This window comes from Nannobrachium achirus, assembly GCF_963921795.1.
Source record: "Nannobrachium achirus genome assembly, chromosome: 12".
NCBI lineage: Eukaryota > Metazoa > Chordata > Actinopteri > Myctophiformes > Myctophidae > Nannobrachium > Nannobrachium achirus.
Genome location: NC_137832.1, coordinates 52,750,119 through 52,775,118, shown reverse-complemented (window position 1 = coordinate 52,775,118; position 25,000 = coordinate 52,750,119). Strand labels below are relative to the sequence as shown.

General features: G+C 41.9%; 1 protein-coding gene across 1 annotated transcript in view; it reads right to left on the bottom strand.

Moving 5' to 3' along the window:
- LOC308295695 (transmembrane protein 132B) overlaps window positions 1-25,000 on the bottom strand; it is a gene marked incomplete at both ends in the record, with an annotated part of 319,995 nt that overhangs the window by 70,741 nt on the left and 224,254 nt on the right. The window contains one exon of the mRNA XM_080738744.1: window positions 12,767-12,910. Within this exon, the coding sequence (XP_080594870.1) occupies window positions 12,767-12,910 (144 nt within the window). The remainder of the gene's footprint in view (window positions 1-12,766; window positions 12,911-25,000) is intronic.

The window sequence follows — 25,000 nt, the reverse complement described above, 5'->3', positions numbered from 1 at the left end:
CAGAGTGTGCTAGCATTCCACCCAGCTGAATGAGTTCCTTCCATTCTCTGTGTTGTTATTGATCGTATTTAAACAGCTCCAGTCCTGTTGCCTTGTAACAGGAAATTACCTCCATATTGAAACTGTCAGGGTAAGGGCTGGCGTCTGGGTCCGGGCCAACGGCTGGGGGTGGGGGGTGGGGATGTGGGGGTTGGGGGCAACAAGGACAATCAATCTCTGGGCCTGTGACATTGGGACACTTGTTAAAGATCATTATTTGGACGGATTTCTCCTTTATTAGACCAGTGGTTCTCAACCTGTGGGTAAGATCTTCTTCTTCCTCTTCTTCTTCTTCTAAATATTATTATTATTATTATTATTATTATTAAAATGCAAAGCAAAGCCCGGCATTTGTAGCTGCTACAAAATCTACTTAACTGCAATCCAATTTGAGAAGTCTAGTTTGACCATTTCCACTCACCGTATCTCTTCACACTATATCCACACGTTTCCCAAGGAGTGTAATGGGGAAAAGGGGGTGTGTTGATGTGGGCTTCACTTCCTCCACACAGCTGATTCAAATCACTTAACAAAGCATCAAGTAATCACCATGCAGAGATTCAGGTGTCACAGGCAGCAGCAACCAATCAGAATGAAACAGCTAAGAGGAACAGGAAGTGATGCCCACATTTCACGCAAGGGCTCATGGGACACAGGAAACTTGTGGATAGGCCCTATCCAAGATGGCGATAGCAAGATGCACCAATTCCGGTTTAATTCCCGTAGCATGCAATACCTTTTTAGGAGGCAGAGGTTGGATTCTAGTCATTTCCAGTGGGAGAGTGAACGTGAACACAGTTTCAGAACAACTCTTTAGCTTCATGGTCACTGAACTAAATATTGGAACCGATCGTTACAAGCCACATAATATTCCCAACATTATTATCGACCTTTCTCTGTCCCAACAACAAACTCTCGCGGGATAGTAAACAGGACGTTCGCGAGATTTGCAGTCGGTGCCCATTTTGGAGGCTATTTGTAGGCTTTGTGTACCGTGTACAAGATATGGCATCCTTGTTGGAGCCACTAGGGGTTCCAAAACCTTTTTGGCTCAGGGCACCCCTATAAATATTATTTTCATCCGTGGCACCCCTACATTATATTAATAATAATATTTTCACTCCCAACACCTTATATTTATGAAATATTTTAGCGATTATGTTGCGAAGAAAACATTGAGATAATAGCCATTTTGGTTCAAACTGACTGAAAATATTTGTTTACTTTTTGTTTAAAATGATACTAAATAAGTGCCCAAATAAATTCCAAATATTATCAAATTATCTCGCGGCACCCTTGGACTGCCGTCACGGCACCCCAGGGGGGTTCTGTGTTCTTTTTTGTCAACGCATCCTAACTCTGGTTTATATAAAAATAGCCCACCTCCAAGCTTGTAGATCGGCTATTTTCAGAGCGCATATATAAATTACGCGTTACGCTGAGCCTAGCATTCCGACTACCTGTTTATACAGATATGCATGCATGCCCTCCACCTTGTCCCGGAGTTACCGTCGGAAATCACCTCCGTTGTGAACCTCAGTAAGTAAGTGAGAGCAAGATTGCTATTGATTTTCTCATTCCGGCGTTTTGAAATTCAACGTCAGGAAGACACATAGGGTTCTGAGGACTCTCCTCTCCTCTCCTCTCCTCTCCTCTCCTCTCCTCTCCTCTCCTCTAGGGCTGGGCGATTAATTGATTCTTAATCAAAATCAGATTTTTTTTTTGTTTGGAAGATTTAAAAAAATAAAAATCGTCAAATCGATTTTCACTTTAATAAGGGTAATTCTGCTACGGATTTTGTTATATTTAGAGCACTGCACAGGGGCAAAATGTCCGCAGCCCAGTCCTCCTAAAACACAACAAACCCAGTGAGCAAGCAACGTCCGTGGACGTCCAAATCAAGTTGATATTACGTCCGTCCGTCCGTCCAGGCCGTAATCCGGACGTCCATCAACGACCAGATTTGGTTGATAAATGACAGTGGGCAAATACGTTACGACAGGCCATGATCTGGACGTCCATTGACAACCAGATTTAGTTTAGACAAGACGTTGTTGTTTTGCCATAATATGAACGTCCAATGACGTCCATATTTAGTTGATATTTCTCAACTGACATTGAGAAAATACGTCCAGACAGGCCATAATCTGTACGTCCATCGACACCCAGATTTAGTGGAGAAAAGACATTCCTACAGGTCATAATCTGGACGTCCATTGACAACCAGATTTAGTTTCTTGAATGACTTTGAGCAAATGTGTCCTGACAGGCCATAATCTGGACGTCCATTGACAACCAGACTTAGTTGAGTATAGACGTTTTTAATTGGCCATAATCAAAACGTCTATTGACAACCAGATTTAGTTTAGAAAAGACGTTGATGCCATGCCATAATATGGACGTCCAATGACAACCAGATTTAGTTGATAAATGACATTGAGCAAATACGCCCAAACGGGCCATAATCTGTAAGCCCATTGACAGCCCGATTTAGTTGAGAAAAGACGTTCCTATAGGCCATAATCTAGACGTCCATTGACAACCAGATTTAGTTTATAAATGACATTGAGAAAATACGTCCAGACAGGCCATAATCTGTACGCCCATTGACAGCCCAATTTAGTTGAGAAAAGACGTTCCTACAGGCCATAATATGGACGTCCATTGACAACCAGATTTAGTTCATAAATTACATTGAGCAAATGCGTCCTGACAGGCCATAATCTGGACGTCCATTGACAACCAGAAGTACTGAATATTTAAATTTTTCCAATACTGTAGTACTGTCTTGTTGTGTGCTGCTGTTGGACTTGCAACAGTACAGACCACTGACTAGACTACTGATGTCAGGTGCACACTAGACTACTACGACATAGAGTCAGAAAATAACATTGTACAACCACTATTGTGTGTCATGTGCATTTACCAAACATAGCCAAAGGCCATGTGATATTTATTGTTGTTGTTGATGATAGTAGACTAATCATGCTGCTACCCTGAATCATTCTGTACTAACTGAACATTAATGTTACAGAGATTAAATACATGTTCATCATTGTTGGATAACAAGCAGCCTGTCCCTCTGAGTGTGTGTGTGTGTGTGTGTGTGTGTGTGTGTGTGTGTGTGTGTGTGTGTGTGTGTGTGTGTGTGTGTGTGTGTGTGTGTGTGTGTGTCAAAGAGATGAGACGTCATCAAAGGTCAAGTTGACTTGCAAAAATAAGAAGTCATTGATGTCCCTAAAAGGTCAAAATAGCCTTAGGCATAAACAGATGTACAATCAGTGTATTATCATGTATATGCCAATATCTAATTTGGCTGAACAGTTGAAATACAGTACATTAAAAAAAAAAGAAAATCAGTCAGTCCTTTGTAGTTACTGTACTTTGGCTTTGTAAGGCAGTATAGTATTTCCTGTCATTCTCAGTGTACGGACTTGCTTTTTTCCTCTGCTTTAAATTATGACAATAATATGTATGTGTAATAATTCCTAGTTTGGGTAGTTTTAGTTAACCATTCTGTGGTAGGGGGGCCTAATCAGTGACTCTAGCCCAGGGCCAGGGGCCTCCACAACCCTAAATCCTGTCTACGCCATTACATCACTATGCATACTCTTCACCACAAGATTGTAGATCGGCTATTTTGGAAGCTATTAAAAAAAGGTCTGTTCTGGCCTGGGTCATAAAAGAGTACTTCAATGTTTGATACTATAAATATATTATGATAACGTTGTACTTTTACAAGGCGGCAGTGGCTCAGCGGTAGAGAAACCGTCATTAGAACACGGAGTGTTCCTGAAGGGTTCCCAGTTCGAACTCAGGCTCCCCCAGAGTTAGTGTTGAAGAGTCCTTGAGCAAGACTCTGAACCCCTAGTTGCTCCCGGTGAGCAGGTTGGTGCCTTGCATGGTTTCCTCTGCCATGTGTGTGTGTGTGTGTGTGTGTGTGTGTGTGTGTGTGTGTGTGTGTGTGTGTGTGTGTGTGTGTGTGTGTGTGTGTGTGTGTGTGTGTGTGTGTGTGTGTGTGTAGCCTGTTGTAGGGTTGATTGTTAGAGTGTATCCGGTGTACTAGGGCATGCTTTGGGCTTCTGTGTGATAGCATATTTGCTTGTGGGGGTGTTGCAGGCAGCTAGGATGTGGGAATTGCTGGTGGTTTTTAGTGTTTGCTAGAGTGTACCTAGTTCTTAGCACCTTGTTCTTGTAGTTTTTCAAAGGCCAAAGGTCACATTTTTTCATAGTTACTGTGGTAACAATATTATGTTTTTGTAGTGTGGTCAGCCAATGGAGGCATGTTCTGTACACCCTGGTCACATAGAGGATATTCGAGGGGCACGATTACACATTCAGACCCTTGTGCACTGCTGCACAGGCAAGATCCCGATTCCTGAGTATATGGGCCTGTGGGCCTGCCTCAGCCCCCTACCCAGACACATACCAGCAACACCAGAGCAGGCACGCATGCACGCACGTACAATAGGGACAGGGGTCTTTATAAACCATGTAGTATAGAATTTAACATTTGGATCAAAATATGAGCAAGCTTGTAAAAACTGGCACATAATGTGCATGTAAAGCCTTAATGTAGTGACCTGCCATTTGTTATCAACAACCAGTATACAGAAGGTGCAGTGGCCTAGGGCAAGGCTACGGTTACTTGCCTATAGGCCTATTGCCTGTTTTTGCAAAGTAGGCAAATTGCCCTCTGTGTTTGGGGGCTTTTTGGGTTCAGCCTGAAGTCAGACTCAGGGTCTTTGGAGTGAACAAACGGACCCTTAGAGGCTTATAAATCTGAGAGTGTACAAATGTAACCTTACTTGTCCCCTGCGACCCGATTCCGGATAAGCGGCTGAAGATGGATTTCTATTAAGAGACTGTCCAAATGTAATCAAATGGACCTACAGGTCTGTAACTCTGAGAATGTACGAATGGAACCAAATGGATGCTTACAGGTGTAATTCAGATTCAGAAGGGAACCAATGGACCTTTATGAGTAAGGTCCATTCGATTCATTCCAGTTGTACACTCTAAGTCTGCATGTGGCTTAATGCATATCAAGTGGGGTACCTTGAAATGAAAAGGTATTGGCTATTTGGCTTATTGTATTGACATGTGATTGTGGTATCCAGAAAATGTTCCATAGGGCTTTCTTTCCTTTTTTTATATTTTAAAACAACAGTCTTTGGTTTAATGCCTAATTATCAATGCATTTAGACAAAGGAAATAAAAACAGCACAGTAGCTACAACATAATGGATTTGCATGAAAACAGAAAATATAATTTATATCATTTCATGATGTAAGAAAGTACATTTCTACATGTATAGCCTACTGCTCAAAGAAATGAAGGGAACAAAATGTTCCCTTAATTTATTTGAATTTATTTGAGTATATTATACTCTAGTACTGCTCAAAGAAAGCTCAAAGAACGAAGGTCATTTCTTTGAGTAGTGTAGTTTATACTATTATTGTATTCTCAACAAGGTTGGATTCAAATTCAAAATTCTGGGTCGTTGTCCTTTGTCCAATCACAAGAGGAGAGCTGTCAGTAAGCCCTTTGATGTAGCTCAAAGCTCCGCCTCCTGCTGCTTGCTCAGGCAGGCAGTTAGTTAGTTACAGTTGGCCACAGACAAGGAAAGGACACAGACACCTCATTTCAGCTCTCTGGGACATATTTGAAACATTATCTTTGCTGGTAAGTAGTTAAACCAAGTCTTTTAATTGAGTGTCTGTTTGAATTGTGGTTTTGTCTTGTTTGACTTCTCCTACTTTTGGACAATATACAAATTGTACTTTCTAGGCCTATAATACAACATTGCTTATGTGGTACACATGCAATTGTATGCAATAGAACATGTTTTCACTCATTTGGGTACATTATATACACATGTCTTTGTTACAGTTACCCCCCAATTTATTTTGTTTTTGAACAGGCATCTGCTAGCTTATTCAATGCTAAGCATCTGAAGCTACTAAAAGGCCTTGCTTTCATGCTGTTTCTGTGTCCTGTGTTTTATACCTTTTAGGTAGTTTGAGCAGTATAGCCTACTGCCCAAAGAAATTAAGGGAACAAAATGTTCCCTTAATTTATTTGAATGTATTTGAGTATATTATACTCTAGTACTGATCAAAGAAAGAAGGGAACATTGTGTTCCCTTCATTTCTTTGAGCAAAGAATGAAGGGAACATTGTGTTCCCTTCATTCTTTGAGCAAAGAATCAAGGGAACATTGTGTTCCCTTCATTCTTTGAGCAAAGAATCAAGGGAACATTTTGTTCACTTCATTTCTTTGAGCAAAGAATCAAGGGAACATTTTGTTCCCTTCATTTCTTTGAGCAGTGTAGTTTATACTATTATTGTATTCTCAACAAGGCTGGATTCAAATTCAAAATTCTGGGTTGTTGAACCTTGTCCAATCACAACGGGAGAGCTGTCAGTAAGCCCCTTTTTATATTTTAAAACAGCAGTCTTTGGTTTAATGCCTATATGCCTAAATATATTTATTGTATAACCTCAGGTACTTGCCACACTGGATATACCATGTATAGATATATGTATTTTTAAACTCATTTTTTTTTTGTGGAAATAAACAATGTAACTCGCAAAACAAATGTCCCCCTCTGTGTTACACCTGTAAACCTGTGATGTGACAAAGTTGATTCTTATTCAATAGGTTGAACTAAATCCGCTGCCATGGGCTGATCTCTTCAAAACCTGGAGGAACTGCTACGGAATGGCATGACCCCCCCAAAAAACAAGTAAGTATTTCTTATGTTTGTTGTCCAATGCTAACTTTAATCTTAAAGGACAACTCCGCCTCAAAATCACTTCTAGGCTCATTTTCCTACTTATAATGATCCAAAATTACTGTCCATGGGGTCTATTAGGCAGAAATGCCCCTGGTGTCCAGTTTCCCCAGCAGAACCCAGCAGCTCTCATAGCATAGAGCAAAGTCTATAAGCCTATCGCTTTTACACTATTTGTTGTGGTCAAAAGTGCTTTTATTTTTCATGAATGTGTTACTAGTTGTCATTACACACATCCATGTCATCGTTGTCCCACACAAGCCACCACACTCTGCTAAACAGATGTTATGCTTTTATGTGTTTTTCCAAGTCCCGGAAAAGATGCCCTGTGATTGGCCAGTACAGTTACTTTGATTGGCAGTTGTGCCGAATGCTCACCCCAAACCATGATCTATGAGATTGTGGTGGCTTGTGTGGGACAACCAAGGCATGACTGTGTTTGTAATGACAACTAGTAACCCTTTCATGAAAAAGAAAATCACTTTTGACCGCAACAAATAGTGTAAATAGCAATAGGCTTATAGGCTCCACCCTATGCTCTGACAACAGGGGCATTTGTGCCTAATAGACCACATGGACAGTAATTATTGATCAATATAAGTAGGAACATTAGCCTAGAAGTGATTTAGGGTGGAGTTGTCCTTTAAATTGGCTTCAAAGAACCTTTTGGGACCTACAGTATAGAATCGAGCTATTTTGAAAGTGTTCAGGCCTGAGGGTGACTGCTGATCAACTAACAGAAATATAATTTCACAGGCGGGGGGAAACATCAAGGAGTGTGTAGTCATGGCTGCAACATTAACAAGCAAGACCAACATGAGAGGGAAGTTTGGCTTTCAGCAGCTGCACATTAAGTATTTGGTGATTGGTAAGTTTGCATTGACTCACTGTCTCCCTCTCAGACTCACTTAGATTAATAGATGATGTTTTCACTTTGACTTAACTTATTAACTACAGCCTGCACCTCATAGAAACATGTTATACCCGTTTATTGTGAATAGCATTTATTGTGAATAGTTGATATTCATAGAAATATTGACTAAAGGTCTTGCTCCTTTTAGATAAATATTCATATTGTCGCTTTTGATTGAATACTTGATTAGAAGTTGGCATAGGAAAGGTACTAGACACTTTCGTAAGGCATTCAACATTTTTCTGGCATAGCAAGAAAACAAATTTAACCCTTTGAGCCAAATCTGTGTTGAACATGATTTGTGGAGCTGCCTCTGTTGTTGTGATTGTGGACTTTTGTGACAGGTACATGGGTATCTTAATGGTGTACAGTGTAGTGTGTGTATCTTGTAGACCAGTAGTTTAAGGTACATGGGTATCTTAGTGGTGTAGTGTATCTTGTAGACCAGTAGTTTGACAGCTACATGGGTAGCTTAGTGTTGTTGCAAGATGCTGTATACTCTGTCATCTACCCCATGCAGAAGTTAATATTGTTACTTGTTACCAGAGTTAAATCTCAAAAGCCTTTGTTTATAATCCGTAGTAGGATACAGCTCTATAAGCTTTGTTGCATTTTAGAATTGTAGATTTGGTGGCACGATCATATCCCTTGTCTCTCACAGTGACAGTTAAGCCATCAACAAGATGGAAACAAACAAGATGCTTGTGGAAAACAAACCAGTGTTAACAGTTACATTGTCTCATACTAGAATATGTTTGATATCCCTATTTGTGCTCAAAGCTTATGCCATATATCTTTTTATCTACTCATCTAAAGTGAATGTCAGTGGCAACTGCATTTATCTATTTTAAATGTATTTTCTTTGTGTGTGTTTCTTTCTTTTTTTCTTCTTTTAGCGGCTGTCATGAAGTCCGAGCCTACCGCCACAGAGTCACAGATACGTCTGGCTACAGGGGAGGGGACCACCTGAAACATGCCCCTGGGAGAGGGTGGGGGTAATTCTGCATAATGTGTATATCGGGGGACGGGGGGCATAGTGCTGCAGATTAAACATTTTTATTTTATAGATGGGTTCATAGACTTGTTTGAAAGCACTTTGTATGTTGTGTATATTTGATTCATGTCGATGTGTATTTTCAGAATACGTGGTAAACGCCAAATACATTTTTGGCAGTAAAAGAGCTATACTTATCATAGATTGTATAGATGGGTTCATAGACTTGTTTGAGAACACTGTACGTTGTGCATGTTGGTTTATTCATGTTAATGTGTATTTTCAGAATACTTAGTAAAAATGTCACTCTGTACATTGTCTGCTCTTTTTTTCCCCTCTACACAAATTGTAATTGTTAGGACATGTCTTCTGAGAGCTACATTTTTCTTGATAGTAACATTTTACACACAGATGTTGAAATCAGTCAGACATATGTGGGGATCCATCTTTGCACGCTTTGTTAGGCGCTCAAGCTGTATTTTGGGTGCTTCTTCCAGATGGAGCTGCAGACACACCCATTAGGACTAAATGTGTGTATGTGGTCCGTCCTTTACCTGAAAATTAGTACTTATCTTAAAGTAAATAGATTTTTGTTGTAAAGATCTGGATCCCTGCATAGGACAGATTAATCATTTCAGTTGGTGTCTACAATGGGGCCAGTCAATAAAAATGTAGCTGAAGAGCTGATCTGGATGTCCAACTATCTGCCACCCCTGGACCCCCTGAACAGAGGTACAGCCGTGCAATCTGCGTTTTATTTATAAACATGTTTTAAAAAACAAACACACCAAATGATAAACAACGCGCTCGGGTCGCTCAGTGCAAGCCAGCAATACGTGCATTTTTGGTCGGCCACCTACTTATATGCTGCTGAAGGGTGTTTTCCTCCGTTCATTTGCATGGAGCGAGATGGGGTAATCCGTGAGAAAAAACAGCGCTCGAAAGTACATTACGTCCTCGTCGCACGCACATCGATCTAATTCCATGTATTCCACTCATTCCGAAGCCTTGATTTCGTCTGTCGTCTGAGCGAAAAAGACGAGGGGATGCTCTAGCCAGCCTGCACCGTTCACAATACAAGGGAACGTAATGGCCGCCCGAGGATACCAGTTGCAGCCCCAGCCGATGACGTCATCACGTTTCTGACGTGATCCCATCTCAGGAGGTCTCTTAAAGAGACAGAGCACGGCTGGCGACTGTATTTTTTTTTTAATTATGATTAATTTCATAAATTACGGGAAAGTACGGGAAAAGACGATCGGACGATTTTTTAGTCGGGACAAGTACGGGCAAGTGCGGACGGCTTACAAGGTGTTAACTAATGTGTTCTGGATGTCCTGAAATCACATCTTTAATATCTTTAGACAGTCAGAAGTCGTCCTGAAATTAAGTCTCTTATGTATAGAAATTAAGTCGTCTTTTTGGACTTTATTTCCATACATTTAAAAGACATTATTTCAGGACGTCTTTATATAGACAGCCTGAAGACGTCCAGGAATTACGTCTATAAATGGGTCTTTATAGACAGCCAGAAGACGTCTGGAAATCACGTCTATAATAGGTATTATAATGACGTCTATACAACGTCCAGAAAAGACGTATAAAAACCTTTCATTCTGGCTCTGCTGAGTACGTCTCCGGACGTCCACATATCACGTCTTTAATACGTGTTTTAATATCGTCTATACAACGTCTAGAAAAGACGTATAAAAAACTTTCATTCTGGCTCTTCAGGGTAAGTCTACGGACGTCCGGAAATCACGTCTTTGCCACGTATTTTAATGTCGTCTATATAACGTCTAGAAAAGACGTATAAAAAACTTTCATTCTGGCTCTTCAGGGTACGTCTTCTGACCGTCCAGAAATGACGTCTTTTAAACGTGATCTAGACTACTTTTTGCTCACTGGGAAGGTTCTGCAATATATTCTGACCAACACCAAATTAATGTAATTTCTCTCTGACGTGCACTTTCTTTGACGTGCGCAGCGCATATAGACTGGGCATTTAAAAAAAAGATCAGAAAATCTACTTTTCTGATAAATAAATCTGGATTTTATAGCTCTCTTTATTTTTTAGCTCTCCTCTCCTCTCCTCTCCTCTCCTCTCCTCTCCTCTCCTCTCCCCTCAGTTACTCTCCTATAATCTGTCACTTCTGTCACTTCCTCTCTCATCTCAGAGTGTTGCATTGTGTTGTGGTGGAACGGTACTGGAGTGGGCCCAGGAAAGGCCAGTTGTTTGCCTGCCCATCATCATATCACATCAACATAGCATGGATTCATCTGATTCCAAAATAATGTGGTAAACCTGAAATAACAAATGACCAAATGGCACAATGAGAAAGAGTGGTGTTTTCCTTTGAAGTAAAAATTCACTGACCAGCTGCTAATACCCTGCTGTTAAGTTTTTCATCGTCTCAGGCAGAACAAGGTTATATGAACTGTAGGTCAGAACTCAAATCATTGAAGCTCTCCAGCACCTCAATCTGTTAATTAACAGGATTCCACAGGCCTTGCTATTCTTTTGTCCACATAAGTTTCTAGAAACAATACAGCCGAGATGGCCCCAAGCAGGCACACGCACACATAGACATCAAAGGGGGCTTGAGCCCCTGCCCTTTCATTCGTCTGTAAAAAGTGCCCTCACTAGACCATGAATGCAGTTTTTACTATGGTGAAAGAAAACCATGCCGTACGTCACATTTCCAGTTATGACTTGATTATGCTTAGTTCAGTGTGGTATCAAGCATCGAGCATGGTATCAATGCGCTGCGACGCGTTGCGAGCTTGGAGGTCGTTTATCTTCTGATTTATCTGTCGATATTTTCACCAAAAGGCCCTTTTAGGAATTTCAGCCCCTGCCTCTCTAACATTCTCTGCACGTCCCTGGCCACAAGATTAGCATGTGTCTATCTCCTCTCCTTAAAACATAAAGACTTACACGGATCGAATTCAAGGTGTTGAGTAATCTTTAAACTTAGTCTGCGATTAAAAATCAGTTGATGTCGAGTTGTTATAATTTCTTTGTAAGCCTTGACTGTATCACTAATAAACACAGGAAGAAATCTTTATACAACACACAGTTTGCCAAATGGTGAGAAGGAATGTTCTATTTTAGGCGTTACATTTCTCTATGCCTTACAAGGCTACAAGACAAAAGCCTTTTGTCTGGAACCAAGAAGTGGCTTTTGTCCATGACCGCTTGTGGGGCAAAAGCTTGTTCACTATTCTCAGGTAGTTTTAATCGTTGCAATTTATCCTCAATCCTTTCTCTTTTCTTTCATTATTTTCTTTGATTTTTCTTTGAATGTGTGAGATTGATTATATAACTTTGTAAATTCTCAAAAACTCATGTAAGAAGTAATTACCTCGGCATAGTATTCTAATCTTAACTAACTGCCTCCCTGTGTATGGTGAAAAGCTCTGCCCCTTTAGACGCATAGTGATCTCATTGGCCAGTAGAGGGGACAATGCTACCCATATAATCGGTTACACGTCGGCACTCCGACACGTCTGCATTCCGACCACCTAAACCTAACCTTAACCTTAACCTCAGTAAAACTAACGCTGGTGAATGCTAACCGGTGAGTAGCTAACCTGCTGATGCTGGTGAATGCTAACCTGCGGGGATGTGTCGGAAAGGAGACCCGTCCCCCATATAATCCTGTGTAATTCAAAATGAAGGTGTGTTGTCCTGAACAATTGCGTTAGACTTCACCATACTCGGACGGCAAACTTTATGCTCCGATGACTTGAAACTTTGTTCGTTTTCCATACTGAATAAAGTACCCAACTACTGAGATACTGCCTCGATCTTTCTTCCTTCCACAACCGCCGCACCACCGGCCGGCTGACCAAGAGTATACCGCAATAATAGCACAGGGAGCACGGCCGACAGTGATGAGTGTATGATTATGGGTCATTATGGTGTGTGTGTGTGTGTGTGTGTGTGTGTGTGTGTGTGTGTGTGTGTGTGTGTGTGTGTGTGTGTGTGTGTGTGTGTGTGTGTGTGCATGCATGCGCGTACCTTGACAACGTCCACGTCAGTAGAAGTGCAGGTGACGGAGTCGTCCACCTCTCTCACACGTCCGTCCGTCTCCACGGTGACCAGCTTGATCGGCACGGCAACGCGACGCCCTGTCAAGATGGCCGTGTTGATGACCTCCGTGTCCTACGGGCGGGAGAGAGAGAGAGAGAGAGAGAGAGAGAGAGAGAGAGAGAGAGAGAGAGAGAGAGATGAATATTTTTTAGTAATTTTAATCGTTTTTCACTAACCTTTGAAAAATCATCCCTGATCCACCCACGAATGGTCTCAAAATACGCACGTGGCTCTCTTGAAGCCGGGAAAAAAAGAATGGTCCAGTGGCGTTAATCCAATGGAAAGATACAGGCAGTTGACCGCAGCCATGACAAATGCATTTTCTCATTTTGTCATGGAGACTGAATCTTTTTTGATCCACGTGGCTCCACGTGGTCCAGAGAGTAACAAAAACAAATGGTGAATCATTGGTTAGCGAAGACATCTAGAGTAAAACAAAAATTAAAAAAATCGCACCCGTGCGAAGTGAGCGGTGCAAAGGCAATTTTCATTATGCATGTGATCCTTAATAGCGTAACGAAAAAAGAAATATAGATTTTCATAATATGTATGACCATTGTACGTTCTTTAGCTCGTTCTTTTGTACCTTGTTTTGATGTCTGTAAACTGATGAGGGGTCGCGTGGGTGTGTACCGTTAACACATCTCCCGTAAAAGTGCTCTCAAAAACTCACTGGATGTTAGCATCAATGGAGTAACAAAACGCTTCCTTGTTATTTTCTCTGAGTCTATTGCTCTACCAGCTCTACTTGTTGCAATGAAGATTTGCGCATGCTGTTTTACCTCCATATTTATTACTATGACATATATCACTATAACGTCAGAGATCACTCAATGGATTATAGTCAAGGGTTGCTAAAGGCAGTCCATTCCTTTGCCTTAGTTTCCTCTTGTTCACATCTAAAATCATGTTTGAGACAGACTCACAAACAGATGTATCGAATTTGTTGTATTTAATGTCCAAAGCAGTGATGCCAGGGTTAAAATGGTTAAAATAAGGTACGGATTGCAGCTTCAATATAAACACAATCTTGAACCATTGCCCAAGTGAGTGCTCTGCTCACTTCACCATATTACTGTAACACAGACCTCCATGTATGGATCCTAAAATGTATTCTATATCATAATATAAACCAATTATACTCAGTCATGAAAGTGTTATCATTATGACATCACATTATGTATTATATAATATAGGTTCTTCTACACAAAATTAGTAAGTATAATAGTATTGTTATTGTGTGAGTAATTGTAAATTTGAATTTATAATTGTAAATTGTAAAGGTGACTTTGAGAAAATCTGAGTATCTCTAGATAGAGGGAAACAGAGGGAAAACAGACAGGAGGGCAACCCAGCACTTCTTGTTATGATCAACCTTAAACTGGCAGATTGAACAGCACACAGGATTCGAAACAGTAATCATAGACTACAGGGTTTAATGTAGTGTGGTTGCTGTTTCGAATCCTGTGTGATGTTCAATCTGTTAGTTTAAGGTTTAGGAGACAGAGGGAAAACAGACAGGAGGGCAACCCAGCACTTCTTGGCATGATCAACCTTAAACTGGCAGATTGAACAGCACACAGGATTCGAAACAGTAATCATAGCCTACAAGGGTAATGTAGCGTGGTTGCTGTTTCGAATCCTGTGTGATGTTCAATCTGTTAGTTTAAGGTTTAGGAGACAGAGGGAAAACAGACAGGAGGGCAACCCAGCACTTCTTGGCATGATCAACCTTAAACTGTCAGATTGAACAGCACACAGGATTCGAAACAGTAATCATAGCCTACAAGGGTAATGTAGCGTGGTTGCTGTTTCGAATCCTGTGTAATGTTCAATCTGTTAGTTTAAGGTTTAGGAGACAGAGGGAAAACAGGAAAAACAGACAGGAGGGCAACCCAGCACTTCTTGGCATGACCAACCTTAAACTGGCAGATTGAACAGCACACAGGATTCGAAACAGTAATCATAGCCTACAAGGGTAATGTAGCGTGGTTGCTGTTTCGAATCCTGTGTGATGTTCAATCTGTTAGTTTAAGGTTTAGGAGAGGTCCAGGATATGAAACAACCTGGCCATTACGCCTGGACCTTTCATGAATTTTAAACCGGTCTCAAGTGCAAGTGTAATGGCCAAGACAGATCTAAATTAACATGAACAACACAGCATTTGATTGGTCTGTTCTGTTTGGCTAACACATGTCATCATGAGTAGAACAGTTTCTGATTGGTTGATTCTTATGTTTAATTACTCAACTAGCCAATCGATGAAGAATGAAAGAATCGCCCCGTGCTAATATGTTTTAACTAGATAAACCGAAAGTGAAATATAGGAGCGGTTTGCACCGCTCAATAAATAGAAAGATGCGATTGGAAATTGCAAGTGTGGTTGCCTTGAGGCGAGTCACTCTTGCAAATATCTCTGTATCTGTCAGTTCTTGTCCCTCCTTGTCCTTTTTATGCCAGAACAGATGTGCCATTTCAGAACTTCACAGGTCCTGCCATTGACAAGACAATAGATTTTCAGGGGATTTGCAGAAAATTTACCTTGTAGAACAGCTAGAAATCGAAGTTTAAATCTACCTATGAAGGTGGATTCTGCTTTTCAATGGGAATGGAGTGGTTTATTGTCATTTGCGAGTGTCTGCAAAAATACTCTCCATTCACCATACAAATTACAAAGGCAAAACAGGTAAATAAACCTGTGGAAAAATGCATTTGCAGGAATATTTCAGGAAATAGCAGTAAATGTCACAGTGATGTGTCAGGGGAACCATAGTGTCAGGCGTGATCAATGGGTTTGCCGCTCTGCAAAAAAAAAAGTTTATCTAGGAGGGGAATGAAAGAAAGATGGATGGATGGATGGAAGGAATAAAGTCTGACAAATACTATAGGGCAACCACACTAATAACTAGAAGCAGTGCTCTTCCGAGCACAGGTCTCCACCAGGCCACACAAATCGGCCTGTTATAGCGCCACCATGAGGCTGATTTAAAAAATGTGGGGCAGAGGTTCTGAATTAGCATCCAGGGAGTGTGTGTGCTCAGTTTGGCAGCGATCGGGCCAACGGCGCCGGAGATTAGCTGGTAACAACCAGGCCACACAAATCGGCCTGTTATAGCGCCACCATGAGGCTGATTTGAAAAATGTGGGGCAGAGGTTCTAGATTGGCATCCAGGGAGTGTGTGTGCTCAGTTTGGCAGCGATCGGGCCAACGGTGACTGAGATTAGCTGCTCACAAACTGCGAGGACGCACGGACGCACGCACGGACGGACGGACGGACGCACGCACGGACGGACGGACGGACGGACGGACGGACGGAGGGGAAAACATACTCTCCCTCAGCCTTCGGCTGGTGGAGACAATAACTCTCATCATATCACACCTTTGGTGGTCTGGGCTTTGGACAACATCTCGTCATATCACACCTTTGGCGGCAAGTGAGTTAAAGTATATTATGTTGTGTTCTGGCATCACAGTGCGATGCATTGTGAGCTTGTAGATCGTCTATTTTAGGTGTGCGACACGATGTAATGTACAAAGTTTAAGTGTCTCCCTGTAGAGGGCACAATGCGTGTTGTTATGCTGGATATCCAGCCCTGGCCTCCACTGACGATTGGCTCCTCTAAAAAGCCAACACAATGAGAGTGTTGGCTCCCGTCTTTCCCAATAAAAGTAAATCAGAGGTTTTAACAAGGCCTCTACAAGGCTTCTCCAGGTCAGCGCCACATTCACTGGAGACATTGGGCAGACCTTGGAGAAAATGAGCCAAAAAAAAGCTCCTTGTCCTGCTAGCTACTTCTTGCAGTGGTGTAAAGTAACTGAGTGCATAATACTCAAGTACTGAACTTAAGTACACTTTTGAGGTATTCTTTTTTGCTTTCTTCGGTACTTACAATACCCCACTATATCTCAGAGTAAGTATTGTACTTCCTACCCGCTACAATTATATGAAAACTTTAGTTACTAGTTACTTTGCATATTGGATTATTGTTACAAAACACACTAACCACTTCAGCCGTGTGTATGTATGTGTACGTATATATATATATATATATATATATAAATATCGGCCATTTGAAAATCGCAGATCTAAAAGCTCACAATGCGTTGCGTCGCGACACATCGTGAGCTTTTAGATCTTGTAGAAAAAATGCCAGACGTTATCTGGCTGTATTGAATTGTATGATTCAACTTCTCATGGTTTATATTGTCTAACATGTTCTAGTACAGGGGTGCCCAAAAGGTAGATCGTGATCTACCAGTAGATCACCAAGGGTGTGCAGGTAGACCACATGACATGCCTCTAAAAATATATAATTAAAATATAAAAAGAATATGTCAATATGACATCAAGAAGGGCCTGTCAGCTCCCTTCATGGCTTCTAAAGTAGGCAAACCTCCAATGCAATACTTTGTTCAAGAGTCAGTAGCATTACAAAGAACCCCAAAACCTACCACTTCCATACAGAATGGGATGAAGACATTTCCCACAGTATTTCCCATTTATTTCCCCCTTACAGAAAGTGTGTTTGTCTAAAATGTAACGCCAATACTGCTATTCCAAAGCCCCCCTCAGGCCCTCAGCTAAAACATTTTGGATGGGTAGATCATGTTGAGCTAGTCATTTTAAAAGTAGATCTCACGTCAAAAAAGTGTGGGCACCCCTGTTCTAGTATATACCAGTAAGACTCCCTAATCGGGAGATAAGCGACCGTTGGTCGCTTATCTCCACAAATAGGCCAAAAGTTTGTTTTACCAAAATCGTCCTGATGGTGGCGCTAGATGGGACAGATGCGTTTTGATTACATGACTGTAGAGATACTGTGCGATTTGTGTGATTTTAGGGCAAAATCTGTAGGGGCAGTGTCCAAAAATGTGCTTAAAAAAATCGGCCTGAAGGTGGCGCTAAATGGGACAGATCCATGTTGATGAGATGAGTGTAGACATACTGTGTACCGGTTTGCGTGATTTTAGGGCAAAATCTGTAGGAGCAGTGTCCAAAAATGTGTTGGAAAAAATTGGCCTGATGGTGGCGCTATATGGGACAGGTCCATGTTGATGACATGAGTGTAGACATACTGTGTAGCGATTTGCGTGATTTTAGGGCAAAATCTGTAGGAGCAGTGTGCAAAAATGTGTTTTAAAAAATCGGCCTGAAGGTGGCGCTATATGGGACAGATCCATGTTGATGAGATGAGTGTAGACATACTGTGTAGCGATTTGCGTGATTTTAGGGCAAAAATTTTAGGAGCAGTGTCCAAAAATGTGTTTTGCAAGAATCGGCCTCATGGTGGCGCTAGAAGAGGGCCATGTGAGAAATGAGGGGTGAGGTCTCTGCGCCGCAGAGGCGGACGAATAGGTACCGGCCCCGGCTCTCCCGGTCGCTCCTAGCCCGAGTTAAGGCATTTTATGTGAGCTGCAGTGGAGGGGGTCCTACACTGGGGGCGCCACCACTTTTGCATCCGTTCTGGAGCACCAGGAGTCGGTGGTCCCCGGGAATTCCCCGTGAGCAGCCCCGTTGGGGTGGTCATTTTTGCACATTTGGTCATTTTTTACACCTGGGGGTCCCCCAGGGACCTGGGGTTCCCTGGAACTCCGGGGGTCCTTGGAGGTTGTAGTTTGGCAGGCAAGGAGTTTGTGTGGAAATTTTGGCATGGATCGGGGCAACGGTGGCGGAGATATGAGTAGGGGGAAAGTGTGACGTGTGACGAGTGACGTGACGTGACGGAAGGAAGGAAGGACTGACGGCTGGTGGAGGTTTGGATAGTATGAGAGTGTAAAAGTAACTGCGACCTACGGTCGCAAAAAAGCAAAATAACTAATATTGAATGGCAGCAATCACTGAAACCCGGAATCGCAATGTAATTAATAATGGACTCTGCACCCTAGGTATGGAGATCGTATGGAATCGGGAGGTAAGTGAATCGTAATCGGTAAGTGAATCGGTAAGTGAATCGTCTGAGAAGCGGTGCTTCTCAGACTTGTTCATGTCAAAGACATGTACCAACCAGCAGATTCTGGATGACCTTGAAAAAACTAAGAAACTACACCCACATTATTTACACACCACAAGAACATAACATATCCTCAGTGTCGGGCATTGCAGCTATTGATACTTTTACTTAAGTAAAATAATTATACTTTTTCCACCACTGAGAGTTGGGAAAGTCGCTCACTCTGTGGAGACATCTACGAGAGAGAGATAATACTTTTCTTGTGGTGTCTCGAGAGATTCTCATCAAAGCTTGGTATACAACAATGAACATTTTATCTCAGTCCAGCTAGCAAGAAGAAGAGAGACAGAGAGAATTGAAATTGAGGTTTACAACACCTTTCTACTTGTCAATAAAGTAAGGACAATCTCAACATAAGTACCAGATTAAACATAGATAAAGCAGGATTTAAGTGTCTGGTAGAAACACTCACATAAAGAACAACAACAGAACAGAGGAGCTCTTTGAATCGCCACGGGAGACAGAAAATCAACAACATTATTCTTGAATGAATAGAATGTAAAGTCCACTCTGACTTTGCCATTTACCAATGGCTTAAACATGGACAGCAGCTACTCACTTTTTTTTAGAAACACCCGCCTCAATCACTTTGTTCACTGGTTCAAACAGAGATCAACCAGTGCAGCGCTGCTCATCCCAGCAGCAGATGTAATGCTGCTGTGACACACAGCTTCTCCCGCTGTGGCCTTCCACTGAACAAAGCAAAACAGGCGCAATATCAATGCCAACCAGCCAACTAGCACCTGCTTTCTGGTCGCAAAACTAAACAAAACAAAACAACTGTCAGGGTGTGAGCAGGATATTTGGATCCAAAAACAGAAACAACCAAACTGAGGCAGAACGTCTTATTCAAGGATTTTTTATGAAAAATAAAACAGGAAAAACAGACTTAAACTGGGAAACTAAACTATACTGGGAAGAAACTAAACTAATGACTAAACTAATGACTAATAAACTGGCAAGGGACAAACTCAAACACAGGACTTAAATAGACACAGGACTAACAAGACACAGGTGAACTCAAATACAATCAACACAGGGATTGGCTGGGATTACTACAAAATAAAGGTACAACAAAATCAAACTTGAAAGTTCATGACAACAACCCACGTAAAAAAAAAAAAACACTACCCTAGCTAAACTAAATTGAATACACATGCCCACTCAGACCCCTTTAACTGGCCCAGAAGGCTGCGGCAATGCCAAGTTGTTCAACCTCCCAAAAGGGAGGTTCTGCACCCTTCTGCATTCAGAATGTGGTCAGGATCCTTGAGATGCATCTCTCTCATTTTAGAGGGGGTCCTATGCATAAATAAAACATTACACACACACACACACGCACACACGCACGCACGCACGCACGCACGCACGCACGCACGCACGCACGCACGCACGCACGCACGCGCGCGCGCGCGCACACACACAGCTTGCTCGCCCTCTCCCACCCACACCCGCAGCTCAGAATACAGTACAATGACCCGAATCAACATCAGAAATCAACATAAGTACAAACAGCATAAACCTGTTGTTTGGAGAAGTGAATATAAGTCCTGAAGTGGCCAAGAGGTAACAGATCTGAGAGAAAGAGGAAGATTGTTCCGGTCAAATGGAGCTTTGACCTGCCTCCAACTTCAGAATAAACATTCCCCTTCACTGGCTTCCACTTTCTGCCCTTTCATCCAAAGCAAAACACTGCAGATGGCCAACACGGCAATCTGTTTTCTTCTGCACTCTGACAAATACTCATAATACTCCGCCAACCCTTCCTTCTATCAATGCTGATGGTGAATATAATATGCCAAGCGTATTCGTACATTGTACCCATGCTGATCTGTTTTTATGATCCAATTAGTATAAAACTAGTGACTCTTTTACTGCTCTTGTTTTTCTCTCTTTCCCTTTCTTTTCCTCTGCCCCATTATTACTTTACCCATGCATACAGCTACATTGGAGGAAGCTGAACAAAATAGGTTTTGCTCTTATGTACCATGTGCACACGATGTAACAATGAAGTTCAACCATGAACCTTGAACCTAATTCTTTCTATCTCAACCCCCAGCACTCCTCATTCCTTGGACCACTTGTTGTCACCTATGTTTTCATAGATGCTACTTGTCGTCTTCTTTCGGGTGGAAACCTCATATAGTATGTTCAAAAACTGTTGCTTTTCAGGATTCAAATACAAAATATAGCAAAAGTAGCAGATCTATGAGCTCGAAAAAACCACACTGCTTCGCACCATGTTTCGAGCTTGTGAATCTGCTATACGGGGAGAACATGTAAACTCCACACAGATATGCCCTCTTGCCAACACCGCCAAGGGTATGGAGACCATGACGAGGAGGAGAGAACATGCCCACAGCGCCCACAGTGGGAATTGAACCCAGGACCTTCCAGATGTGAGGCGACACCACTACCGACTGCACCACCGTGCCTGATCCTGTGGGGTTCATTGTGTTTCTTAATGTGTGGGGACTAAGGATGGAAATGAGCTCTTAGCAAAATCCTTGGCATGTTTACAGGAGATCATGTTCAGCCGATTGAATTCACGGCCACGTATTGAATGCTCATTAATGTGCATTGTCTCGTCTAAATGCACGTCTGAAACAAAGCAAAGTAGAATGTCATGTCGTGTCACGTTAATACATGTCATTCTCGGTATGTGATTATGCAAAGCGTGTTGTTTAGACAGATGCTGGGTTTTGATGTTTACCTGCCAGTTATTGGACTTGTTTTCTTGGCACTGTGTGGCACCAGTCACCCTGCAGTTTGTTGACTATGGTTCAATGCCATGTACTGCTATTGTGCCTTGTAATTCACACTGGAAACGAGCATCTGCTAAATGCTGTAATTGTAAATTGATGGAGAAAAAACATAAAAACCTTGGAATAAATCACTTGCTCCGTATAGAGACGGCAAACAAGCACTCCCACATCCGCTCAGAGACGGCGAGAGAAATAAGGTCCACTTGTCCAAATATGCAATTATAAATGTGACAATGATCGTAATCAGCGTGCTTACAGCTGATTGCATCCTTTCAACAGAGGGAAATTATACACACACGTCAAACAGCCAACACTCACAAACAAAGACACATGGACACACGCGCACACACACACACACACACACACACACACACACACACACACACACACACACACACACACACACACACACACACACACACACACACACACACACACACACACACACAGAGAGAGAAAACAGGCAAACAAATACAGAAACATGCACACAAACACACGCTTTGTAGGCATACATGTATATGTCATAATGTCAATCATAATTACAGTAGTTGACATTGTTTGTTCACAACGGCTGATTTCCTACAACACACACACGCATGCACATAGACACACACACACACACATGAACACGCACACGGCTCCAACTGCTGGAGGCTAGGTAAGCAGTGAAAATCATACCACGTGAATAAAATAAGAGTAAGACTAATTCAGGTGTCTTCAACGTTTACATAACCTTGTATACCATGAGAGAGAGACCTGAGGAGATGAAGGGGAACAGACAGAACCACAGACAAAGGGAGAATGCTATAGGCGTATATAGGTAGGATGGAAAGGTGAGGGGAAGGGTGGATGAAAAGAATTGATTACAAAAGCATGGAGAAGATGAAAGAGAGAGAGAGAGAGAGAGTGTGTGTGTGTGTGTGTGTGTGTGTGTGTGTGTGTGTGTGTGTGTGTGTGTGTGTGTGTGTGTGTGTGTGTGTGTGTGTGTGTGTCTGCGTGTCTGCGTGCGTGCGTGCGTGCGTGCGTGCGTGCGTGCGTGCGTGCGTGCGTGCGTTGTAAAGTACATACTCAAGTACAGTACTGAAATGTCTTTAACAGGATTACGCCCTTGAGATGAACCATGTGGTTTTCAAGGGGGTCCGCACGCAGAAAACTCATTTACTGCCAAAGACATCAGTGGATGTCTTTTTTCCCTATTCGGCCATTTGAAATCAAACGATTTTTGCACATTTGGAAACATGTAAAACGGGACATTGTGCACTTAGACCATAGTAAATTCCAACCAGTTCCTTTCCCCTCCATCAGGCGCCCCGGCTGACCAGGGGGAGGCATTATAGAGACCAGGATTACGGCATGTTTTGTGAGGGTATCTATACCCTAGGAGACATGGGGAGAACATGCAAACTCCACACAGAAATGCCCTTTCGCCAACCCCACCTAGGGTGTGGGTGCTGATGACGCGGAGGAGGGAACACGCCCCCATTGCCCACAGCGTCCCCCGACGGGAATCGAACCCAGGACCTCCTAGCTGTGACAGCGCGACAGTGCTGCTAACCACTTCGCCACTGTGCTCCCTACCCAATGGTTTCTATCAGAGCAAAAATTAAGCTTTTTTTGCTCTCGTTTGTGTGTCCGAAAATAAATCACACGAAGAAGAAGCGTTGGATCAAAATTAGGGATGTCCTGATACCACTTTTTTGCTTACCGAGTACAAGTACGAGTACTTCATTTTGAGTACTCGCCGATACCGAGTACTCGCCAATACCGAGTACCGATATGAGTACAATTAATAATACAAAATTTCTTTTTTTTTTTTATCAGATGTTCCTCACTTTCTGGCTTTATATAACACGTTAAATTGCATTGCTTTCCCAGAACATGGCACAACTGCCACACATTTCACTTTTTTTTTTTTTTGGTTTAGCCCATGGAAATTCCTGTACTGTGCATGATCTTCTAGATCTGCTATGCTCAAACATTTTGTATTTTTACTTTTGATACTTTAAGAGAGAGAGAGAAAGGCAAAGTGGCGGAACACACAGGGTACTCGGGCGCTTTGTGAGCAGTATCGGACGAGTACCGATACCGCAAAATAGGCCGGTATCGGGGCGAGTACCGATACCACGAGTACCGATACCGCATCCCTAATCAAAATCATCACAAGTTGGCCACCCCCCTCATATTTTCACAAAATGCATATCATGGTGATTGAAACAAGACTAAACTGTATATACAGTATGTGTGACAATGTTTATTAAGGTAAGAAAATAGTTCTGGGTTTGCTTCATGTTAAATCATACAACAGGGCCCCTGATTTAGACCCCCCACAGGATCTAGATGTCTCAATAGCAGAGTATGCAGACCACCTCCTCCTTCAACCACTGCAGAGATGTACAGTACTATAGTTAAAATTGCATCGACATACTCTATCATATTTTGGCTCAAATAGCACTTCATTCATTACAATGAGTTCCGGCTTGCAGCTGTATAATGATTACCAATTAAATGATTAATGAAAGGCACCGTTATTTCCTGTCAAACTGTTTTTTTTCCTCCCCAACAGTAGCACTAAATACAGAGGAGTGACAACACTCCCCGGAGACTGAGAAGCATCGCACAACACTTAGCACATCATCATCTGTCATTATTACAGTAGCAGTGATGGGAAAAGTACTCACATGTTTTTACTTGAGTAAAAGTATCAATACAATGATGTGGAAATACTCTGTTACAAGTAAAAGTCTGGAATTCAAAATGTACTTGAGTAAAGGTACAAAAATATAGGCCTCAAAATTAGAAAAAAACTAGAAGTCGTCATTATACATAATGTCTAGGGCTGTCACGATTATGACATTTTACATGACGATTATTTGTCACTCAAATAATTGCGATTAACGATTTAATTGTGTTTTTGTCGTTGACAATGCCATTTCTGCTTTAAGTTGCAAATGGTAGATATGACACATAATTACTGACACATTTGACAACTTTATACTTAAAAAAGAACATTGATAGTGGAAATAGCCGATCTACAAGCTCACAACGCGTCGCGATGCGACACGTTGTGAGCTTGTAGATCTGCTATTTCCACTATTTTTGACTTTCTTAAAAATGTATGAACATTTTTGAACATGGAAACGATTATGACGATTATGAAAAATAATCACGATTATGTCAAATAATCACGATTAGACGATTATGTAATAATTGTGACAGCCCTAATAATGTCCCATTTCACACGTTTTCAAACTCCAGTGGCAGCGTTTGAAATATGTTTTGTTGACAGTGATTTGAACACCTGTACATACACATGCAGGAACAAAACCAAACCAAACAGAAACAACATTTTCAGACTCTTCAAACTCTGATGGAGAGAGACAGACAG